General features: G+C 46.6%; 1 protein-coding gene across 7 annotated transcripts in view; it reads right to left on the bottom strand.

Annotated features, from left to right (window-relative positions):
* The window catches only part of AFAP1 (actin filament associated protein 1), a 179,272-nt gene that overhangs the window by 88,809 nt on the left and 66,923 nt on the right, over positions 1-23,540 (bottom strand). For 6 of the 7 annotated variants that reach the window (XM_063705170.1, XM_055385387.2, XM_063705173.1 and 3 more), the window contains 3 exons: positions 22,335-22,463; positions 19,058-19,155; positions 6,084-6,192 (listed from right to left, as the gene is read on the bottom strand). In XM_063705170.1, the coding sequence (XP_063561240.1) occupies positions 6,084-6,192; positions 19,058-19,155; positions 22,335-22,461 (334 nt within the window). In that variant the 5' untranslated portion in view covers positions 22,462-22,463. Of the gene's footprint in view, positions 1-6,083; positions 6,193-19,057; positions 19,156-22,334; positions 22,464-22,585; positions 22,887-23,540 lie in introns of those variants that run through there. The other variant, XM_055385384.2, reaches the window with a different exon arrangement.

Genomic DNA, 23,540 nt, shown 5'->3' with positions numbered 1-23,540 from the left:
TTTTCAGAGGGAGGGGAGAGTGAGAGGCTGGCAGAAAACATGCCTCCTCTAGGGCAGGAGCAGTGGCCCTCATTTCTCTTGGAGTTCTAGTTCTGGGCACAAGGCTGAGCAAGCACAATATTAGATGTTTCACAATTAAAAAAAAAACACTTGAATTGAAATTCAGCATAGAAAAATCAACAAAGGAAAGGAGGGGAAAAAGCACAGCCTTCATCTACTCAGTAAGTGTTTATTGAGCACATATTACCTGCCAGATGCAAAACAGACAAAAGCCTTGGTTGGCCCTCTTTGTTCTCACACTCGGGTGAGGGGGAAAGAGACGACAAACGGGCTATTGGAGAGTAGGGATGTGTCCAAGTAACACAATGATGAAGTATGGCTACTTTCTGGAGCTGCTCCTTCAGGTCTCAATGTCATTTCATAAGAATGATGATGGTGCTTTGCAGCTGTGTCTAGCGTTTTCACACTCACAAAGGGCTTTCCCCTCGATCCTTCCAGCTGCCCCACACAACTCTGTGGAAGGCAAGGCATTTGGAGTGCAGAGAAAGGTTCTCCACCTCACATCCTCACTTTGGCAATATCATTCAACACTTTTCTACTTGAGATTCTTACAGGATCAAAATACAAGAGCTACAAAATAGAAAATACAAGAGGGTCACAAAGTTTTGAACACTGACTCTCCTTCTGCATCACAGATTCTCCACTCTTTCATGCTGCTGTGACCATGTAAAAGGGGCTGGGGGTGGGGGGTGGAGGGCAGTGAGCAGGGGAGGAACAGGTGGTAGGTAAAGGGACGAGGAGAGAAGCCCTTAGACGAACTTTGGCTTTAACTTTTGAGTGAGATGGGAAGCCACGAGAAGGTTGTGAATAGAGCAGAGATCTGACTTATGTTTGAAAATGGCCAGTCTAAGTCCGAGATCTCACTCTAGAGAAATATAGTAAGTCATTGAACTTATTTGAGACTCAGTGTCTTTAAGATAATCTTGTCTCTCTGAGAGTTACTATGAGGATAAAATGAAGGACACAAGGTAGCTCCCTGTGAACCTGAAACTCTAGAAGCAGGTGTAACTACCTGTGCACATGACCATCCAACATCGGGGCCTGAGGAAGTGAGTGCTCATCTCCAAACACCAGCGGCATTACATAATGTATTTCATTTACACATGCACCCACACCCCATAACATCAGAAATGCCATTTCAACCAATCCCCCTGGAGGAGGGAGAGGGAACAGGGCAAAACAGAGGAATTAGAAAGCTGAAAATAAAACTGAAATCTGCGTCTGAAACCAAAACAGCCAACGAGCGTTGTAGTGAGTTTATGCTATGTCACCGTAGCTAACTGGAACGCCACTTCCATTGCTCTGCATGGTCTGGCTACAGGAGAAACTGAGGAACCTGGAAGGAGAGAAGGAAACAGCAGGCCCATCTCTGAGGCCAGCACAGGGCGCCAGGCCCTGCGGAAACTGTGGCATGTTGCGCACCCTGCTGGTGTGGGGCAGCCATGGGCTCAGATCCCCCAGCTGCTTGCTGCAAGCTCTCCCGCTTCGGTGTTTTGTACAACTCCAGAGCCAAGGGCATCCGCATCTTGTGCGGGTCACTTGTGTCACTGAGTCTGGAGGAAGTCATAGATAAGTTACAGTTTGACCTCATGGATTATCGTTTACCCTTGACCTCCTGCGCTTCACGGCCAGCTTTCCTTCCAGATGGCAGGTCCTACCAGGTGCTCAGGCCACAGCCACCCACTGACTTCAACAGCTCCCGCAAGTGTGCACGGCTAATCTAGAATAAGTCTTCTATCCCCATCGTAATGGTTCTGCTGTTCTGATGAAACCCTCACTGCTCTGCAGGTTGGTATGGACACTCTGGCAGGCTCACCCAGGCAAGGCGAGGGTGGACCTCTGGGAGTTTGGAGCATGGCTACACCATCCTTTAGAGAGAACCATCTTACTTCTGAGGAACTACTTTCAGCTAGTGAAGCCCTGGCAGAGACGTAATGCTTCACCATGAGACACCAAGAGAAGAGGAAACCTGAGCCACCCTGCATGGCCCACAGTCTCTCTGACCCATGAAGGGGCACTCCATCCTCAAGTCAAAGCAGGTGTGTGACAGCAGGCTCCATCCACTCCAGAAGACGTGAGCGAGCAAGCAGCCCTTAGTCATGTGCGCTGCCTCCTCCCTCAACAACCATTCATGAACACTGCCTAACGGTTTGGTTGGATGGTAGACAATGGAGAGGAATATGATTTAAAAACAGGTAACAAACAACTGGTCTGCAGAAGATGCTGTCAACAGACCTTCACAAATGGGCACATGATGTCAACAGACCTCAGCAGAAGAGGATCTTGATACTCAGGTAAATACCACGACCCACTGTAGCTGCATCAGTCAGCCTCATTCCCCAGACTTCTTGTCCAAATGGGCTCATGTACATGTGGACATGATGGCAGGAATAGAGGTTATGCATGAACTCAGCAACACGGACTTCACTCATGGAAATTAATCCGACTCCAGGTACTTCCGAGTACCCTACCTGCCAACAGCAGACGGCAACATCAACCTCCTTACCCCACCCCCACGCCCTGACACCATCCCTGGGATATCAGCTGGCACCTAATGGCAGGTTGTTATCACTGGTCCACTTCCATCATGAAGAGATCATTAAAATAAATTTGCCTTCTAGGTCCACAGGGCCTTAAAGAATGTCCTGTTCTCCATGATGGGATCCCCACACCATTGCTTCTGACCAGGGAACTCATTTACAGCAAATGAAGTACACAATAATGGGTCTGTGCTCAGGAAATTCACTGATCTTGCCACACACTCCAGCACGCTGAAGTCACTTACCCAATAGGTCAAAATAATTTTTTTTGAATATCCAATTATAGTGCCAGCCAACTGGTGATACCCTGTGGGCTTGGGGGCAAGAGACTTCAGAGTATCTTCTGGCACTGTTATGTTCTGACTTGGTGGTACTGTTTCTCCCACAGCCCAGATTCACAGCCCAAGAATCAAGGGGTGAAACGAGAGGAGCCTCCTCTCACTATTACCCCCAGTGACCCACTAACAAAATGCTTGCTTTCCTTCCCTAAAATGCTGGACTGCACTGGTCTAAGGGCAAGATATAGCAATGGTTTCATTAAACTGGAAGCAGAAGTTGCCACCTGGCCACACCGGGCTCCTCGTGTCAGTAACAGGCAAAGAAGTGGCTCCTGCAGTGGCTGAGGTGACGGACCCCAATCGTGGGGAAGCCACTACCCCACAGTGGGAGTAAGGAAGAACACGCAGGGGACCTGGAAGACCCCCTGAGTGCCCCTCTGTGTTCTCACACCCTCTGATTAAAGTTAATGAAAAGTCATGACCATCCAATACAGAAGTGCTACTGAAGGTCCAGACCTTTCAAGAAAGGAAGCTGAATCACCCACCAACAAAAAACCACGACCAACCAAGGGGTTTGCTGGGGGCACCGGGAATACAAAAGGGGCAGTAGATGGAGGTGGTAAATTCTAGCCATGAACACTGACCAGGTGTGGAGACGGAACCTGTTACAGGCTTTTCTTCCTTGTTTTGATAAGAATATAACTGTGTACACAGAAACGAATTCTTCTTCCCCCTCTCCCAGGCCCCCACCATCTCACATAAGAAGGGCTAACAGGAGTCAACCGTGTATGAATATCTCGGAATTTAGGTTACAGCCTCTAGAAGTGAATGGATGTCACCCAAATGTTGGACAAAGAGGCTCTGTCTCCTCTGCGGGGAGTTGGGGAATTTCCCGTCACCCGGGCAATGGTGAATCACGTTAGGCTCAAGCGTGTGCTGCTCGTCTCTACTTGGAAACTCAGTGTGGCTAGAAGAGGTATGCATGGGTGCCAAGTTGACCAAAGATAAATTGTGGTAGTTTTCTACTGTATCAGCCTAGCAAGGCTGGAATCACACTTCCCAAAATTCCCCTTCTTAGATGATTCTGGGCTAGGGTGGCCCTGAGAGAAATCTGGGAGTGATAGGGCAGAGGGGAGCAGTGGCCCCAGACTCTGTAGGTGGACGCGGGGACAGGGACTGCCGCAGCTCATGTGGGTTGTTGCTGGTCACCCGTGCCATCAGGAGAGACGCAGGCTCCCATCTGTCTGTCCCTCCTCTTCCCCAGTCCTCATCCAGCTTTCTTCCCGGCTGCCGGCCCGACCAGACACAGCAGAAACTGCCCGTGCTTCTTCCAGGGAAGAAGTTCTCACAACTGCACACGCCCTCATTCCTTCAATAAGCTCTTCCCTCCATGACATTCAAAATGGTTTGGCTTCTCCGATGAGACCATAACCCACGCAGGTTTGACAAAACCATCTCAAAGTTCGCATCTAACTGAAGGTGGTACGATCCTTAACTGAGCTGACAAGTCAACCCACGGCTGTTGCTCTTCAAGGGAGGGGCGGCCGTGTCCTGGGGCCATCAACTGAGAGTCCCACGGCAGATGTGTGATTGGAGAAGCCACTGTGCACCATCACTGCTGTCTCCTCATTCCCCAGGCGTGAGTTCCTCAGTCACCTCTTCTTCTGGAGTCAGCGGCTGAGGAACAGCCCCACTGAAGGGGCCGTGACCTGACAGCTACGTGCAGCTCCTCAGAATGAAAATGACCAACAGCCCCCAAAATCAAACGATCACTCTGTTTCCAGCCTTGAAAGTACACTGCAGGGGAAGGGCCAGAGACAAACATTCCAAATGCTAGAAAATACCCTCAACAAGAAAACATACTTGTCTTTACTCACTGCCATTAAAAATAAAGGAACCCAATGACGTTCTGAGTTATACCGAGGCATTTAATTTGTTTTCTAATCAATCTACTGTCTTCTTAAAAAGTTGGTAAATTATTCTCAAAATCGAAAACTCCATGACCACCTTATCAGAACTATCCCTTTTCTCATCCAGAGCACAACTAAGTATTGACATTTGGCCCAGTCTGTGCCCCGACTGCTCCAGAAGCTGAGGAGACAGGCAAGCGGGAGCAGCTGGCGCCCTCGGGGGCACGCAGTCCAGCTGGCCTGGCTTCTCCACAGCCCTTCTCCACACTCAGAGAAGCATGCCAACGGGGGAATCTCCCGTAACAACCTCCTTCCAATCATCAAGACGGATCCTGCTTTGGTGGAATAGCCGCGCTCGTAGACTGCCAAGGAGAGAAAGATCTGAAATGCAAAGTCTCTATGTGGCAGGTAACAGTATAACAACTTTGGGGAAAAGGAGAGCATTTCCCTTAGGAGACAGACAAGGCCGGAGACCACGCACAGATCAATGCACCAGGAGCCTCCTGAGTACAGTCAGCAACTGCTCTGTCACTTTCCACTTACCTACCTTTCTTTTTTAAAAAGCAAACTGGATTCCATTAGTTGACATACATTCAGGTATTCAACTTTCTTATGAGATGGTAGCCCCCTGCCTGACAGATACTGAAAGGAGACATACAGCCACCAATTCAAAACTGAATTCCGGAGATTCAACATCATGTCATGCTTCATCCGCACTTGAAGCTGGGTACTAACAAACAGGTACTTCTGAGTGCTACCAGCAGGCCACTAACTGGGGCCAGGAGAACCAGAACTTAGGCAAAAATCGTCTAATAGAACCTGTACCCCCAAAAAAGAAAACACCAAAAGTCTATGACCGAGACGCCTGTTTGTGCTGTACCCAATTATTTCTGGCCCAACAGCCAACCTGGTGGAAACTGCTTTAATCGTGGCAGAATGGGTGCAGCCCAAGAGCGTCAAAGACTAAGGAAGTGGGGGCTGTAGCACGCACCCAAAAAATATACCACAAAGAGCCATTTCTCTTCCGCACTGCTGATACCTGTTGCCACAGCAATAAGCTTTCACTACCTCTGAGTCACAAGGAAGACAGCAATCGGAAGAGAGGCTTGTGTGTGAGGCACTCGGTGTCCTTCTCGAAACCTTTCCCGTACTGACAATCTCTTTGGGTTCAAAAAGTACTTGGCCCACAGTGTTTTATAATACCCTGTTGCCCTTCCTACCCAGAAAGGGGACAGGCTCTGCAACAGTCCTGCCAATCACAAAGGCAGCATGGCTGGGCAGGGCTGGCCACTCACTTGATGTGATGTATTCTGGAGCTTTTCCGGGGCTCAGCGGCACAGCTTCCTCATAATAACCTTCTGGGAGGGAGGATGTTGGCAATGGTGGAGGCCCACTGTCAGGAGGCTGAGGAAGAAAGGAAAAGCGACACAGAAATTAGCAATGACCATTAGAAGGAAATTCTGGATTTCCAATTAACAGGTGTGGCCAGTCTTTTCCTCTTTCCTTTGTAAAGTCTTCGGCAAAAGAGAACCTCATCCTACGAAGAGGCTCGGAAGGCCAGCCCTGATGTGTCTCTCTTACTTTCCTGCGCACATTCTTGCCCCAGCCCCGGCCACATGCCGTCCAGTACACACCAAATCTCCAGGTTCGGTGTGTGCAGCAGTCTCACTGGAGCATCCACGACACGGAATTCCCCTTCCCCCACGCAGGACTGGGCCTGTTCAGATGCTGCCCCAGGGGTCTGAGACAGTGTCTGCACTCCCCTTTATCCCCACACACTCCACACACACCAACCCTCGCAGGCCTCAGACGCAGACTCTGGGACTCCATGGCCCTGCCACAGGCGGTGGGCTCCTGGGACACAGATGCTCAGGCGCACCCAGCACTCACCACAGAGTGAGCTGGTGAGCCACACTGGCTGAGTGCACGAGTGAGGCTTGCCCACATTCTCACCATATCCCTACTGTGTGCTAGGAAAACTTTAAAAAGCAAATCACCTGGGAGCCACTTTCTAAAACAAAGTAGAAATTATTCTCTAGAGATGGAATCCACTCCTTATTAAAACCAATCATGTCACAATTTTTTTTTTTGAGTTGGAGTCTCGCTCTGTCACCCAGGCTGGAGTGCGGTGGCGCAATCTCTGCTCACTGCAAGCTCTGCCTCCCGGGTTCATGCCATTCTCCTGCCTCAGCCTCCCAAGTAACTGGGACTACAGGCGCCCACCACCACACCTGGCTAATTTTTGTATTTTTAGTAGAGACAGGGTTTCACCATTTAGCCAGGATGGTCTCGAACTCCTGACCTCGTGATCAGCCCACCTTGGCCTCCCAAAGTGCTGGGATTACAGGTGTGAGCCACCGCGCCTGGCCCATCACAATTTTTTAACAAACTCAGAGACCGAAACTCTCTCTGGTTGTGAAGCCACAGCCTTAGAATATGGACGAGCTGGGGGCTCACTCCGCACCTCGGGACAACCTACGTCCCACCTGGCCTTCAGGACTGTGCTCGAGTCCCCTCTTTTCTTAAATGTTCCTGACGGCTCTAATCCACCCCAGCAGCCTCTCCCTCCTAAGACCATCTACAGGACTTGCTGGTGTGTCTCTCACTGGTCCTTCTGCCAAAAGAGGTGGCTGAGTGGCAGGCAAGCCAGCATTCGCCCAGCATCTGCAATCTGCCCAGCACTGTGCTAGACACTTCTGCACTTGCCACATGAACATCAATCAATCCATGCAGGAATCCTTCAGGGCACGTATTCTATTACCTTATATTTTACAGATACAGAAGTTGAAGCTCAGAATCTAAATCTGCTCAAAATCAGACACTAGTAACTGCCAGCTGGAGTTTTCAAACACCACGTCTGCCTGCTAAAGACCTTTTTAATATTCATATTCTTTCTCTCTCCCCTTTTTCCTATGAATAGCATGCAACAATTTCCCACTACCTAGATTCTGTAAACAACCTGGGAAGAGGTATGTTCACAAGGAATGGACCAGAGCAGAGGCCCCAGATTGAAATCTACTCAGTTACAGTTCCAAGTAGAACAAGGTTCTATTGAAAGTATGGGGCTGTTGCGTTTTTTTAATGTAAACTCTCCAGAAAGTACGACTCCATCGCTTTCTATGTAACTCATCTCTGAAGCCAAGAAGTCCTTTGTGAATGACTAATCGCCCACTGCAGATTCAACCCACTCCTTCCTCTCACCAGATGAAGAAGAGAACTCACTCCAGACCATCTGCACAATATTCCTTCAGGGACTTACAGAGAGTTACCTCCCTCCCGCCCCCAGTCCTTGTTCCCGAGGCTAAATAACTCCAATTCCTTTGCACTCCTATCAGAAGGCTGGCTTCCCAAACTGTCATCTTAGTGTGGCGTTAGGCTGGACCATCTCCAGGTCCTTCATATCTTCCTACAGACGCAACAGAACCTGATACACGGGGCCCAGCACCAGGCAAGGTCTGTACAGGAGTCCACATCCAAGTTAAAATCTCTGCTGGCTGCTTTTGGAAAACAGCTGCTTGATTCACTGAGTATCTTTTATTCCTGAAACGCAGCGTATTCCAACTTCCTTTTAGCATGGTCAAACAAACTATTCATGTCCTGGAAAAGCACGACAAATAGCTGAATCAAACAAACGTTTGTGAACTAGTACAGGTCAGACTCCTTTCCTCAGTGCCCCAAGGAACTTACTCTCTGAATCGATGGGGTTCTGAGCAGACACTTTCAAACCCTATTGGTGGTCATGTACTTGGCACAACCTTTTGCATATCCCCTTAGATCCAATAATTCCACTTCTAGAAACATATGTCAAAAACCACATATGAAAAAAACCACATAAGGATGTTCAATAAAAGTTTGTTTAGTAAAATCTAAAAACAATCTAAATTTTCAAGAGAAGAATGCTCAGATGTATTGCTACATCCACAGACAAACATTTAAAAGGCCAGTGCATGTGTACAGCCATTTACTTTATTAACCTCTACGAGATACTGCTGCATGAAAGAACAAAGGTGTACTATGATCCGTTTACATAAAAGGTGAGTGTTTGTGCTTACATATACACAGAGGCAGAAGGTCATTCACCAAAAGTGTTCATAGCGGTTGCCTCTTTCTATATGCAATCTGGAATGCTTGACTTTTCTGCATAGTTGTCATTTTAAAAATCATTATAAAAAATAAAACTACTTTCATTTTGAAATAATACCCCCTCAGAAAATAATACTGCTAAAGAATCACTCCACTCTCAAATACCACTTATCCTTGAAATCGGCCACAGGGGTTTCAGACACTTCAGGCTTGTTAAAGTCAAACAGGAGAAGGGCCAAAAAGATGAGCAAACTGTCACCACCACTGCTTTTAGAGGATCAAGTCTTTCCAATCCTTTCCAATAAGAATTCACTGAGAGCACAATTAATGGAATTCTAAAAGGTACACAATAGGGAAGGTAGGTTTCCAATAGGGGCCACGGGAAAGCAGAGGCCAGGCAGGAAATAAGAGAGTCTGGCAAATGGAGGAAGACGCAGGCGCACAGCCACTCACATCCAAGGCTGGCTTGTTCCCGCACCTCTGCAACCTTGCCAAGACTCCACGTGCCCATTCCCTCACCTAAAACAAGGGCATCGCATCAGAACAACCTTCAGTGCCCACCCCAGCTCTGAGAGTCTAATTCCAGCATTCTTATCAAGTTACAGGTCCACAGACAACAAAGCCAACTTTACCTCTTCCAAAATTCCATTGAGAGCTGACCCCATGTCCTCCCAAAGGATAAAGGACGTGCGAATCTCTGGGCAGAGCAAGTCCCTCAAATGTACCACTGAATGGCAGCCCCACACACCACTGTGGAATCACTCAAATCTCCCTCACTATCAGGAGAGACCAGTCCGTGCACATGCCCCTAACACGGCCTGCGTCTGTCCCCACTATTTCCCGGGCTACCACTCACAAAACACAAGCTAAGGCAACAAAGGTCCTTGGGCTGGGCGCGGTGGCTCACGCCTGTAATCCCAGCACTTTGGGAGATGGAGGCAGGCAGATCACAAGGTCAAGAGTTCAAGACCAGCCTGGCCAACATGATGAAACCCCATCTCTACTAAGAATACAAAAATTAGCCGAGCGTGGTGGTGGGCACCTGTAATCCCAGCTACTCAGGAGGCTGAGGCAGGAGAATTGCTTAAACCCGGGAGGCAGAGGCTGCAGTGAGCCAAGATCGCCACACTGCACTCCAGCCTGGGCAACAGAGCAAGACTCTGTCTCGAAAAAAAAGAAAACAAGGGTCCAAAGTCTAACCACCATGGCATCTTTAGACACTTAAAAAGAAGTATGAGAAACTACCCTCCTCAGAGAATGACTGATCTTCACCCCTGCTGTGCCCTAGAAATAAGAAAGAACCGGCACTGTGCCAGTGACTAGGTAACTCTCTAATTCACTAAAATATTTCTCCCTCAAATTAATACTTAAGTAAAAGCTCCTGAACTTTTAGTTTAGAAGATCTTATCTACCTTCAGGAATCGTAAATTTCTGCTGTAAGGTCTCCATCCTGCATTAGAGAAAACTAGTACTTACACAACACCACAGTAATATAACCTAGGCTCGTGGGCTTACAGTACTGGCCGTAATTTTAATTATCGTCTTTTGGAAAGGAAAGCCCATTGGTATCTGTCTTTGCTACTTTAAGGAAAAGTGAATTCTTTAAACAAAAAGAGAATTCACAGAGAATTCTCTTTCCAATAATAATAAAAATAGCCATGGTGGGAGGATTGCTTAAAGCCAGGAGCTCAAGACCAGCCTGGGCAACATGGCAAAATCCCATCTCTACAAAAAAATACAAAAATTAGCTGGGCATGATGGTGCATGCCTATAGTCCCAACTGCTAGGGAGGCTGAGGTGGGAGGACTGCTCGAGCCCGGGAAGTCGAGGCTGCAGTGAGCCATGATCATGCATTGCACTCCAGCCTGGGTGACAGAGTGAGATGCTATCTCAAATAAATAACTGTTTGTAAAATGATACGTTATAAATACAGTAATAATTATTATTGTTATTACTACAGGTTGAGGATCTCTTCTGCAAAATGCTTGGGACCAGAAATGTTTCTGATTTTGATTTTGTGTGTGTGTGTGTGTGTGTGTGTGTGTGTATGTGTGGCAGGGGGGTGGATTTGGAATATGTGCATTATGTACTTACTGCTTGAGCATCCCAAATCCAAAAATCCAAAATCTAGAATGCTGCAAAATCCAAAACTTTTTTTAGCACTGACATGATGCTCAAAGGACATGTTCATTGGACCATTTCCAATTTCCAGATTCAGGATGTTCAACCTGTACTGACCACTTGCCTACAAGGTGTCAGCCACTGTCCTGGGATGCTTGATACATATTTTCTCTCATTCAGAAAATAACAGTCAGATGTCAGCCTCTCAAATGTGATTTCACAGATGAGGAAACCGAGGCTCAAGAGATTAAAGACACTGCCCGGGGCTGGACATGCTTATCCACAGAAGTCAGCCAGAGTGGGCACGGCCTGCTGACCTGGAAACTGTGGCACAACTGCACAGCGTCCGTTGCTCCTGCAGCCTCAGCACCTACCACACAGCGGGCTGAGCGGACAAGATGTAAGGAGGGAACCAACGAACCGAACAACCAAGACTGCACGGGTCCAGACCTTTTGCTCCCATATCACACAGCACAAGCAGACGCATCATTTCTTAGGAAGACTCCCCTCCCCGCGCCCAAGGCAGACCCAGCACCTTCATGCCTTCCACTGCCGCTTGCCTCGCCTGCCTCGCTCGCCTCACCTCGTGGCAGGCACTCCGCCCTCTGTCTGCTGCTCCACACCTTCTTCCCTACCCCTGCCCCATCTGTTGCTTAGTCCTTTCCAGGGAAACACCAATAAATGACGAGAGCTGATCTTAGCTGAGAAATACATACACCTAGGATTTGGAATCCCTTTCTGACTTTAATTTTATATCTACAGTGACACCTCCAGATTCTGTTTTTCTGGTAAAAGGGATTAAAATCTGTTAAGAGTAACAGCCAAAAAATATATAATCTGAAATAAGAAAATCAGGGCTCTAGTTCCATTTCTATCACATATTGGCGAAATCCTTTTCTAACCGATGTGAGTATTTCAGCAGCACCCTACGGCATTCATGCCATAATCTAAACTTCCTGTGCCGCTCGCTGCTCATCTGCAGGAAGGAATCCATGCTGCTGAGGGAAACTGAGGATAATAAAATTTTATAGTTTAAGCTGCGAAAATGGTTTCAATCCTAACACTAAGAATTCTGAGTACATACTCTTCTTGGCAAAATGCAAGTCTTTATCCAAATTACACCCCATTCCATTGTGATCACTGTTAAGTCTGCATTCCACACAGCGCTTGAGTAAACACTGGGAAGATTGTCTCACATATTTTCTTAAAGTTTCTCTCCTTTTACTTATGCATGACAAAGAATGAAAGCCCTGTGGGGCCATGTCATCTCCCCTCCCTTTTCCATCAGCAGGCAGGCATCCAGATGGAAGGCGAGGCAGCCCACCAGGGGCGGAAACAGGATAGAGTGGAATCCAGCCATAAAGCGAATTGAAAACAAAGATGCCACTGGGATTATACATGAGCCAAAACTCTGAGATTCCTGAAAGACGGTGAAAAAAGGCAAACAAGATGGCTCACATCCACCAAAGGGTCACATCTTACGCCACAGGAAAATGAATGATTTTCTTGTTTTTAAATCGTGGGCTTTAGCCCCAGCTCTGCAACTGGTAAAAGAGCCAACGTTGTCACATAATCTCAAAGAGCCTCGTAATGTCATCTGTCAAACAGAGATAACAAGGTTGCTGTGAAGGTACCTGAGAAAGGGCGAAATGCATCGATGGGAACATGGTAACGCCTGGTATCAAAACTTCACTGTTTCAGGCCGAGTGTGGTGGCTCACATCTGTAGTCCCCGCTACTCAGGAGGGTGAGGTGGGAGAATCACTTAAGCCCAGGAGTTCAAGACTAGCCTGGGAAACATGGAAAAACCCCGTCTCCACAAAAAATACAAAAATTAGCCAGGTGTGATGGTGTACATCTGCAGTCCCAGCTACTCGGGAGGCTGAGGTAAGAGGATCACTTGAGCCTGGGAGGTCAAGGCTGCAGTGAGCTGTGATCATGCCACTGCACTCCAGCCTAAGCAACAGAATGAGACTCTGTCTCAAAAAAACAAACAAAAAACTTCACGATTTCCTAGAGACAGTGGATGCCAGGGGCAGGAGTTGGGGGCGGGGGTGGGAGAATGGGAAGTTAGTGTTTAAGGGGGACAGAGTTTCCATTTGGGATAAAGTATGGAGCTGGATGGTGGTGATGGCTCCACAATACTACGAATGTACTTCATGATACTTAACTGTCATTTTAAGTGTATTGAACCGTACACTTAAAATGGTTAAAATGGTAAATTTTATGTTATGGATATTTTACCACAATAAAAGGAAACTTGGCTATAATCTGCTGGCATAAAAAGGCATCACATTTACATAAGTTCTGCCCCTAAAATACCAGCGAATTAAGTTGCTCCCTCTGCTATCCCTTGAAACATGATATAACCTCAGGCTGTTTACCAAATGAAAATATGTCCAGAAAATGCCTTGATCTAGAGTTGTATGTACTGCATGACAGCCCCAAAAGGAGTCTAGCTTGCCCTTTTTTCCCTGAGCCATGAAGATGTGAGATACCCCTATGTTTAGACACAATGCTATGCTGAAGAAGGGTGGGGGAGCAGCACAAACGGCGCTTATCCAGTTAGACCCCTTTAGCAAGCCGGCTGCTTGCGAGCTGGGCAGTGGGTCACGGCAGCCAGCGTCAGCACAGATGGGATCCATTTCCCAGGACCTGGGGCTCGCCTTCTCAAACACTCTTTTAGCACTTGCTGCAAACGAAATGCATCAGTCTGATAGCTGCACAGGTCTCCCTTGAAACAAAGACAAGAATCTTTTGAAAAGCCAGGCGCGGTGGCTCAAGCCTATAATCCTAACAGTTTAGGAGGCCGGGGCGTGTGGACTGCCTGAGCCCAGGAGTTTGAAAGCAGCCTGGGCAACATGGTGAAAACCCTGTCTCTATTAAAAACACAAAAAAATTAGCCAGACATGATGGTGCATGCCTGTAGTCCCAGCTACTTGGGAGGCTGAGGTGGGAAAATTGCATGAACCAGGGAAGCGGAGGCTGCAGTGAGCCCAGATCGTGCCACTGCACTCCAGCCTGGGCGACAAAGTGAGACTGCCAAGAAAGAACGAAAGAAAGAACGAAAGAACGAAAGAAAGAAAGAAGGAAAGAAGGAAAGAAAATAAAAGCACAGCTCTTTCCACAAACAGTTTTTTGAATAGATGCATATTTTAGCCTATCCGAGTCTCCCCTTGAAAAGCCAGGGAGATAAAGCAGAGTGTGAAACATGCTACATCCCACACTTGTGACTTCAAAAATTCAGAAGTTCAAGATTTCCACACTACACACACATCTACTCTCCTGCAAGCACTTCCAAAGACACATTAGCCAGGTGGAAAGAAGCACCATGTCACACAGGGCATCTCAGGCTTTATTAACTATTGAATAAAGGTATGAAGCACTATTAGACACTAAAAAGGTAAAAGACAACCTTATTTGTTAAAGAGTTTATAATACAAAACACTATGACAAAAGGCAATATTCAATTCATGCCACAAAAGAGGTAAAAATAAAGTGCGGTTGTGGTTCAATGCATGGGAAATAGAACCTAGCTGAAGTAAATTGTACACTAAAAGAGCCCTTCAATGGCTTACTGTTGCTTTCACAACACATTCCCAACTTCTCATCACAACACATTCCCAACTTCTCATCACAACCCACAGGTCCTTTGTAATTTAACCCCTGCAGATAATTCTGGCCTCGTGTGGATTTCCTGCCCAAATCTCATGATCCAGCAAGGCAGAGCTACCTTCAACGCTCCTAGTATACCTGGCTGTTTTTCTGGCTTGTGCTTTAATTTACAGCACACCCTCTGCCTGGCACAGCTGCCTACCAGTTCCGTCCTGACCCCACAATAAGCAAATTCTCTTGAAAGTCAATTCATCAATAGCGAAACGGCCAACTAGCCCAAAGCCAATTCACTAAAGGCAAACTTAATGTACTTAGTGACTAGCTGACTTGCTGAATCCCAAATTCACTAAAAAACGATCAGAAAACTACAGTCCAGCTAGCTTAACCAAAGCTCTACCTCCTTGACTCATGGAGTTGACAGCTGTTCTCTATTCCCTCTGTAAAATACCCTGAAATCCCTAAAAGGCTAAACATTCAGGGCAACAGGCTCCTCCCTGGGGTGCCCACAAAAACTGTCCCACCTGTTGAGTTGTGTATTTACCAAGAGTCAGCTTTGTTCTTTAAATTCTTATTACCATAATTATTTACTTTAATTTGACCATTACATAATAAACCAATGAAAAAAATGAGTGCAAAAGCGGAGTTGATGATTCTCTGAGATGCTTTAGAAAGGTTCAGTCAAAACAAACTAGGCAGGGCACAGTGGCTCATGCCTGTAATTCCAGCAGTTTGGGAGGCCTAGGCAGGAGGATTGCTTGAGCACAGGAGTTCAAGGCTGCAGTGAGCTATGATCGTGCCACTGCACTCCAGCCTGGGCAACAAAGTAAGGACCTGACTCTTAAACAAACAAAAGTATCTAAAAAAGCTATCCAATTAGATGTGGGGACATTAACTATTAAAAAAAAAGATAGGGCAACATTCATAAAATTCTAGGGATTCTAAACTCAGATTGTGTTACGAAAACTGGAAATTACAAAGTAATCATATGTATAGATTACACAGAAAAGACAAACAGAACCCCATAGGTAGCAACACGTCAAAGAATGTGGCCCTCGGTCCTACATCAAAACACAGTGATTTTTATAGCAATTAAGAATGGCTTAGGTGTCCAGGGAAAAATTACCTTGATACTCATGCACTAAGCACCAGGAGGGAGAAATTACCCACTGGCAAACTGTTACTCAAAAAGGATTCATTTAGGCTGGGTATGGTAGCTCACGCCTGTAATTCCAACACTTAAATCATTCATTTAAATTTAACATATTTAAAGCACATGTAATGTATACCTTTTTAAAATTTTCTCACCTTAACCAACATTTTTGATTGACCAGTTCTGACTATACCAGTAGAATGGCCTCATAAATACCTTAACCCAGGCTAGTTTGCCATAACCATTTTCCTACCAAAGGCAGGAGCAGATCACAGGCCAGGGAAAGCAAGAGACAAGGAGAGAGGACGAGAGAGGGACAAAGAGGATGAATAAGTAATAAACTATACTGGAAGAAGACAACACAGAAGTGAATCAATCATTCGATGGTTGAAAATGGTAGAAAATGCTGACTAGTCATGAGAACTCTTCATCTGAAACTGGCATCCCTCCGCTCCACCCAGCTGGCACGTCAGAGACATGCAGTTTGGTCCAAAGCAGGTGGGAGGGCACTGCAGCAGCACTAGAGAAGAGTCCATGACAGTCACAGGACCACTGCTACTCTTCCAGCTGCTTCTTTTGTTTTGGTTTGGTTCTGTGGTCTTGTTTTGTTTTGTTTTATTTTTTGAGACAGAGTCTCGGTCTTGTTACGCAGGCTGGAGTGCATTGGCTCGATCTCAGCTCACTGCAACTTCCGCCTCCTGAGTTCAAGCGATTCTCCTGCCTCAGCCTCCCAAGTAGCTGGGACTACGGGCACCCAATACCACGCCCAGCCAATTTTTTATTTTTAGTAGAGACGGGGGTTTCATCATGGTGACCAGGCTGGTCTCGAACTCCTGACCTCAGGTGATCCACCCACCTCGGCCTCCCAAAGTGCTGGGATTACAAGTGTGAGCCACTGCGCCCAGCAGGTTTTTGTTTTTTTTGAGACAGAGTCTCGCTCTGTCACCCAGGCTGTAGTGCAGTGGCACAATCTTGGCTTATGGCAACCTCTGCCTCCCAAGCTCAAGTGATCCTCCCACCTCAGCCTCCCAAGTAGCTGGACTACAGCTGCACACCACCACACCCGGCTAATTTTTGTATTTCCTGTACAGATGGGGTTTCGCTATGTTGCCCAGACTAGTCTTGAACTCCTGAGCTCAGGCGATCCACCCGCCTCGGCCTCCCAAAGTGCTGGGATGACAGGCGTGAGCCACCGCACCTGGCCCCAGCTGCTTCTAACTGTTCTCAGTTCCCGCTCCATCTCAGAACATCTTTCCCAATATGAAATGTGATGAAATATAAGACCCATCACAGGGGAGCCAGAGATTCCAGACAATCTTACAAAGAAAAAATGAAAATAAGCCAGAAGAAGAAGCCAGAAAATGGAAGAACTGCTGATTTCCCATCTAGCTCTTCATCTTTTAAAATAACAATGCTATATTTCTGGACTTTAACATCACATTATATCTAAAAACAGCAAATGAGGCCAGGTGGGGTGGGTCACACCTGTAATCCTAGCATTTTGGGGGACCGAGGCAGGAGGATCACTGAAGGCCTGGAGTTCAAGAGAGCCACACAGTGAGACCCTTTCTCTATTAAAAAAAAAAAAAAAATTAAACATTTGGCTGGGCATGGTGGCTCACACCTGCAATCCCAGCTACTTGGGAGGCTGAGGAGAGAGGATTGCTTGAGTCCAAGATGTTGAGGCTGTAGTGAGCTATGAATGTGCCAATGCACTCCAGCCTGGATGACAGAGCAAGACCCTGTGGAGGAAAGAGGAAAGATGAAAGAGGGGAGGGGAGGAGAGGGGAGGGGAAGGGAGGGGAGGGGAGGGGAGGGGAGAGGAGGGGAAGGAAGAGAGAAGGGCAGCATCAAAGCCCCCATCCACACCTAGTGAACCAGAATCTGCACTTTCAGATGGCCAGGTGGTTGGCTGAAGGCTAAAGTTTGAGAAGCGCTGCTCTGAGGAGTGATTAGAGTGCAGGACTTAAATATATCCTAAGCACTTGAGATATATTTGCTCTTTCCATCTCCTGGATAATCCTGAGGCACAGAGGTTACATTAATCTCCCCAAATCATATGAGGAGCCTGAGGCAGCGCAGGGGCGGGAAGCAGGCGGTCTTCCTCCTGAACTGCCCCTGCAGCCTACAGCCTCCCTGGACTCCACTTCGCTGGACAGGCTCAATGCTAACAGTCTTCTCCTGTCTGAGGCACGCTTGCATCTGATTTGCTGCCACACCTCTGAACTAGTATTGTTGAGAAAAGCGTGAATTTGAAATAAATGTTGCAATCTCTGCCCCCTCTACTTCTTTTATGATGTTGAGCAAACCACACACCTTCCCTGAGCCTCAGCTTCCTTCTCTGAAAAATGGGTGTACGTACACTTCCCCTGATAAGAAGCGTTAGGGGTTCTTTGAGGCCGAGTTCTGGGAGTTAATGAGTTGTAATTTATGGTGCTGTGTGGCAGGAACCCAGTAAGTGCTTGTTCCCCTCTGTGCCCACTGCAGTGAGAAGCCCTGAGTCCCTCCAAGACTCTTGAGCACTGTGCCAGGCCCAGGCAGAGCGGGGGTGATCAAGAAACGGCCCTGCCTTCCCACCATTCGTATCCCGGCAGAGAGATCATCAGATGATTCACACTGAAAGCAAACACAGAAAGAGAATTGCTACTGATTTTGCCCTAACTTTGAATGACACTCTGAATTCCTCGAGTAAACAAGTTAGAAAACAGCCAAATATAGAAAAAGCTGAATGGTACATAAAAGTTTGCAAATGTGGGAATCGCCAGATTTAAAAAAAAAAAAAAAAAATTTGAATTTGAATGCATAAAACTAAAGTATACATTCCTGAAATATGTACATATTTTTCTCTCTTGGAAACAATATGGATAGTTAACCCCAGAAGAAGTCTAACAATGACTATTAAAGTTTCAGAATAAGGTATTCAACTTCAGAATTAACTCAGAAGAGAGTCAAGTCCACAAGGTCTACAGATACTTTTGTCTGCTAAATCCCCTAATTTTTGTTTTTCTTAATCTGACGTAAGAAAAGATGTCTGTGGCCCTGTAGCTCCTGCTATAGGTAATTTATGGTGGTGTGAGGCAGTGCAAAGAAATGCTAGCTTCCTAAGGGGAGGCTACACTTAGAGTCTACCAACTAGCTATCACTAACAGCTTCTCAGCCCTAGAAATATACTCAAAGGAGTGTCTCGAGCCAAATAAGGGCTCCATTCTTCCACACCGGGCTTCCATCACAGGCCCCTGGAGCCCGTAAGTACCCCCAGGCCTCCAGCGACGACCACTGAGATGGTGGGACCTTGACTCACCAGCCAGGGCTGAGGGATCTCCGGCAGGGGCATCTGAGGAGGGGCTGGCAGGCTGTTAGCGGTCTCCTGCTTCTGAGCATGGTCCTTCACATCAAAACCTGTAAGAATTAACCAGAACCACAGAACTGGATGAGGATGGGGATGAGAATGGTACCACCAGCATCTATCAGTTCCTCAACCCTGTGTTGAACACTTTGCAAATATTTATTTTCTCTAATCCTTTACAACAGTCCTGCAAGGTTAGGTATTATTCTTCTCCATTTTACAGGTGAAGAACCGACAGCTTAAATAAAGTGAAAGAAAAGAAAAGAAAAAGAGAAAGGGAAAGGGAAAGGGAAGGAAAAGAGAAAAGAAAAAAGAAAAGAGAAAGAGAAAGAGAAAGGGAAAGGGAAAGGGAAAGAAAAAAAAGAAAAGAGAAAGAGAAAGGGAAAGGGAAAGAGAAAAGAAAAGAGAAAGAGAAAGGGAAAGGGAAAGAAAAGAGAAAAAAGAAAAAAGAAAGGGAAACGGAAAAGGAAAGAAAAGAGAAAAGAGGAAGGAAGGAAGGGAGGGATGGATGGAGGGAAGGAGGAAGGGGAAGGGGTGTAAGAAATGAATGAAAGTACTCATAGATGGAAATGGCGACACTAGTGCCAGAGCCTGCATGCTCCTCAGTGCCGTGCTGCACCTCAAAGGGGAAGCTGCTCCCCCTCAACTTCTACTCAGGGCAGGCAGGACTTACCCATGTAGTAATAGGACAGACACCTTCCTGGGAATCAATAAATTTTTATTAAGTATCTTCTTAAAGTCAGATACTGTAATAGACATACTGTATGGAAGACATGACTGATACAAGCTCACATGTCTTGGGCACTCATATTTAAGTTGGAAAGACAAACACATACACAACAAACTACTAGGAAAGGTGATGAACATGATACCAGTGCAGGCAGGAAAGAGGAAGAAACGAGTTTTAATTTGGGCACAGTACTATTTGTATGCCTAACACTCATTTGGAAAGGCCTGTAAAAATACTGACTTAACAACGATCACCTATAATGGGTCCAGCACTACACTAGAGGCCAGGCATTGAAACATGAAAAGCCCCAGTGCCTGACCTCCAGGAGCTGCAATGGAGAAAAGAACTTCGTTAGAGAACTGCAAACAAACAAAAGCAAGAAAGGAAAAGGATAAATGACACACACACACACAAAATCAATAGATAGGTTTAAAGCAAATTAAAGAGCTGAAGAAAGAATTCATGAATTGAAAAATATCAGGAGATTCATCCAGAAGGAGGCATGAAGAGACCAGTGCTGGAGCTCACTGGGCGGAGGAAGAGAAGACAGGAAATCAGGGGAAAGCAAATGGTCATCAATAGCTGACGTGTTTACTATGCATCAGGCACTGTTTTGAAATATTTTATACCATCTCATTCAATCCTCACAACATCCCATGAGGTCAATACTACCATTAGCCCTTTTTATACAAGGAGGAAACTGAAGTATAAAAAGCTTAAGTAACCCGTGAAAGGTTGCACGTTTGGTAACAGGTAGGGCCAGAATCAAAAAGGCAGTTTAACTGTGGAGTTCATACTCATAACCACCTATGATAAAGGGCCTTGTGGGATGGCCGAAGGAGTCTGGATTGTGACCAGAGGCAAAGGCTGACAGATGCAAGAGTCTGAGCAGGGAAGTAACAAAATTACTTCAGAAGTGAACATTTCAGGCCAGGAGCAATGGTTCATGCCTATAATGCCAGCACTTTTGGAGGCCGAGAGAGGCAGACTGCTTGAGCCTAGGAGTTTGAGACCAGCGTGGACAACATGGCAAAACCCTGTCTCTACAAAAATAACTTAGCTGGGTGTTGTGGTGTGCACACATGTAGTCCCAGCTACTAGGGAGGCTGCGGTGGGAGGATCACCTGAGCCTGGGAGGTCAATACTTCAGTGAGCAGTGATCACACCACTGCACTCCAGCCTGTGTGACACAGTGAGACCCTGTCTCAAAGAAAAAAAAAAGTTAATATTTCATATTACCCCAGAATAGGGTCCCTATCCTGCTTTCTTATCTAAGTGGCAGGCCCCATCGCCCACCCAGGTTTCCCCAAGCCACCCACGTTCAAACTGCCACCAAATCCTTCAGCCCATCTTCCAGACTGGCCAGGTGAGCTTTCCAGAATGCAAATCTAATCATGTCATACATGGCTTCATATACTAAAAGAATTCATGTAAAAGTATAAATGAACTGTACACTTTAAATGGTGAAGTGTATGGCCTGTGAATCACATCTCAATAAAGAGGTTTAAAAGAAAAATCCTCCATCTCATCCGGCAGATTATCTCCATAGAGTCCTCAAGATTCTCACATCCCATCATCCAGGAACTGCCCCTCGGACCCTCCACTACCCCGGTCTCTCACTCAACTGGTGTGGACTTGCTTCTCAGGTGCTCTCATAAGGCTCTGATGCTCTCCACAGCAGCACTTAGCAGGCTTTCTTATTGCCTGCTTTTTATGGTCCTGCTCACTGTGCATGAAAGAGTTAATGTAGCAGGCCCAAGGCTGCTCTCTCTAGAGGGGCCTGCTTGCAAGGCTGGCCCTGGCTGGCCTCTGGGAACGTGGATTTCAGAAGTGATCCCACCATTCCCTGATGGACAAGGGTGGTTCACTGTGCCTGTACTGTTTGTGTAAACAACACAGTTGCGCTGAAACCCTGCCTGTCCTGGAATTCTGGTGTGTGCTAGGCAGAGGGTGCCTAGAGGACCAGACCCAAGTAAAAACCCTGGACACTGAGTCTCCGATGAGCCTGAATGGAAATGTCGCACAGAGCTTGCTGCGTTTTTATTGCTGAGGACAGAGTGTGCTCTGTGTGACCCTCGTGGGAGGGACAGAGCACACAGACGCTGGCATATGGGTTCCTCCATGTTCCGCCTACATCTTCTCCCTTCCGATCTGCCAGTCGGGCTGCGCATCCTCACTACGGCTGCAGTGCGTCCTGCACACGAGGAAGAACAATCTGATGCCAAGTCCCGTGAGTCCTTCCAGGTAATCTCCAAACGCTGGGGTTGCCCTGAGGACTCCCAACACACGATTCCATTAGCTCCTTCAAAGCTTTATCTTTCTACACCCGGAGGCTAACACAGAACTTGGCACAAGTGTAAACCCTCAATGAAAACTTGATGAATAAATAAGCTTGTAAGTTAAAGAACAAATAAATATATTTTAGAAAGGTGGTAAAATTAAAGACGATTTAGAAGCCAAGACACTGTAAGAAGGAAAAGCAGGCGTCAGAATAAGACTCACCTTTGGATGACTGTATCCTTAGCAGAATGTTGGTTATCACTGCCTTTTTCTCCCTGACAGTTGAGGTTAGATATTCATGGTCCAGGAGTTCAAGAAAGAGACGAAGTTCAACTATTAACTCTTCCATTGCTGACAACAAAAGAGAGGAAGAGTATTATTAGACCAGTGATTTGCAAATGTCAAAGTATGAATGCTGAGTCTTACTCGAAGCATTTCATGTTTAGCTTGATCACTGGATATAGTATTCTGACCTAAAAAACAAGTTTGCTGAAAGCAGGTCCAGTAAAAGATTCAGGCGTCTTCTTCTTAACAAATGCACTACTCCTTTGCTTCTGCTTTAAGGCAGCAAAATTCAACTGGGAGAAGCTCCAAAGCCAGGCTGCCAACAGATGGTGTGACAACCCAAAGGCCTGACATCATCATTTGGTGTCAATTCCACGATATTAAATTTCAATGTCAAGAAGGAGATGGGAGTTTAAAATGCCGAAGAGTTTTCTAATAACCAGTAGGGCATGGTTTCAGAAACTCAACACCCAGCTCTCTGCTTTTGCAAAGCTGGCTCCAGCCCAGGACAACTGTGAGCATGTTTATGCAGTTAGCACAAAGGAGGCCAGATGCCGAGGCTGGTGTAAATACAAGTTCAGGTGCTGACTTCCCACCATACCTTTTCCTTCTAGAATGATGGTAGACTTGACTTTTCGTCCGATATCCACAAGACTGGAATACTGGCTTAGGTCAGCAGTTTGTAGATGATGATCTTAGCCTCTGGGGATGTGAACTCCTCCTTTCAGGGAGCCCACAAGGCCCGAGGCCCAAACTATTTTCAGAATGCTAAGACATTATTCACCTTTTTCTGCATTAATGGTGTAAATGCCAGGGTAAAACTGCTAGCATCTTAGCACGAACCAAGGAAGTGACACCAAACTATCCTAGCGGTCATGATATCCTTCACCATATACTCACAGTATTTTTTTCCTTTTTTTTTTTTTAAAAACTACTTGGGCTGGGCGCGGTGGCTCACGTCTGTAATCCCAGCACTTTGGGAGACCCAGGCAGGCGGATCACCTAAGGTCAGAAGTTCGAGACCAGCCTGGTCAACATGGCCATCTCTACTAAAAATACAAAAAGTAGCCGGGCGTGGTGGCATGTTCCTGTAATCCCAGCTACTGAGGAGGCTGGGGCACAGGAATCGCTTGAACCTGGGAG

This window comes from Gorilla gorilla, chromosome 3 (genome assembly GCF_029281585.2).
Source record: "Gorilla gorilla gorilla isolate KB3781 chromosome 3, NHGRI_mGorGor1-v2.1_pri, whole genome shotgun sequence".
Taxonomy (NCBI): domain Eukaryota; kingdom Metazoa; phylum Chordata; class Mammalia; order Primates; family Hominidae; genus Gorilla; species Gorilla gorilla.
Note: the sequence above shows the minus strand (reverse complement) of the source record. Positions and strands in the feature narration are given on the sequence as shown.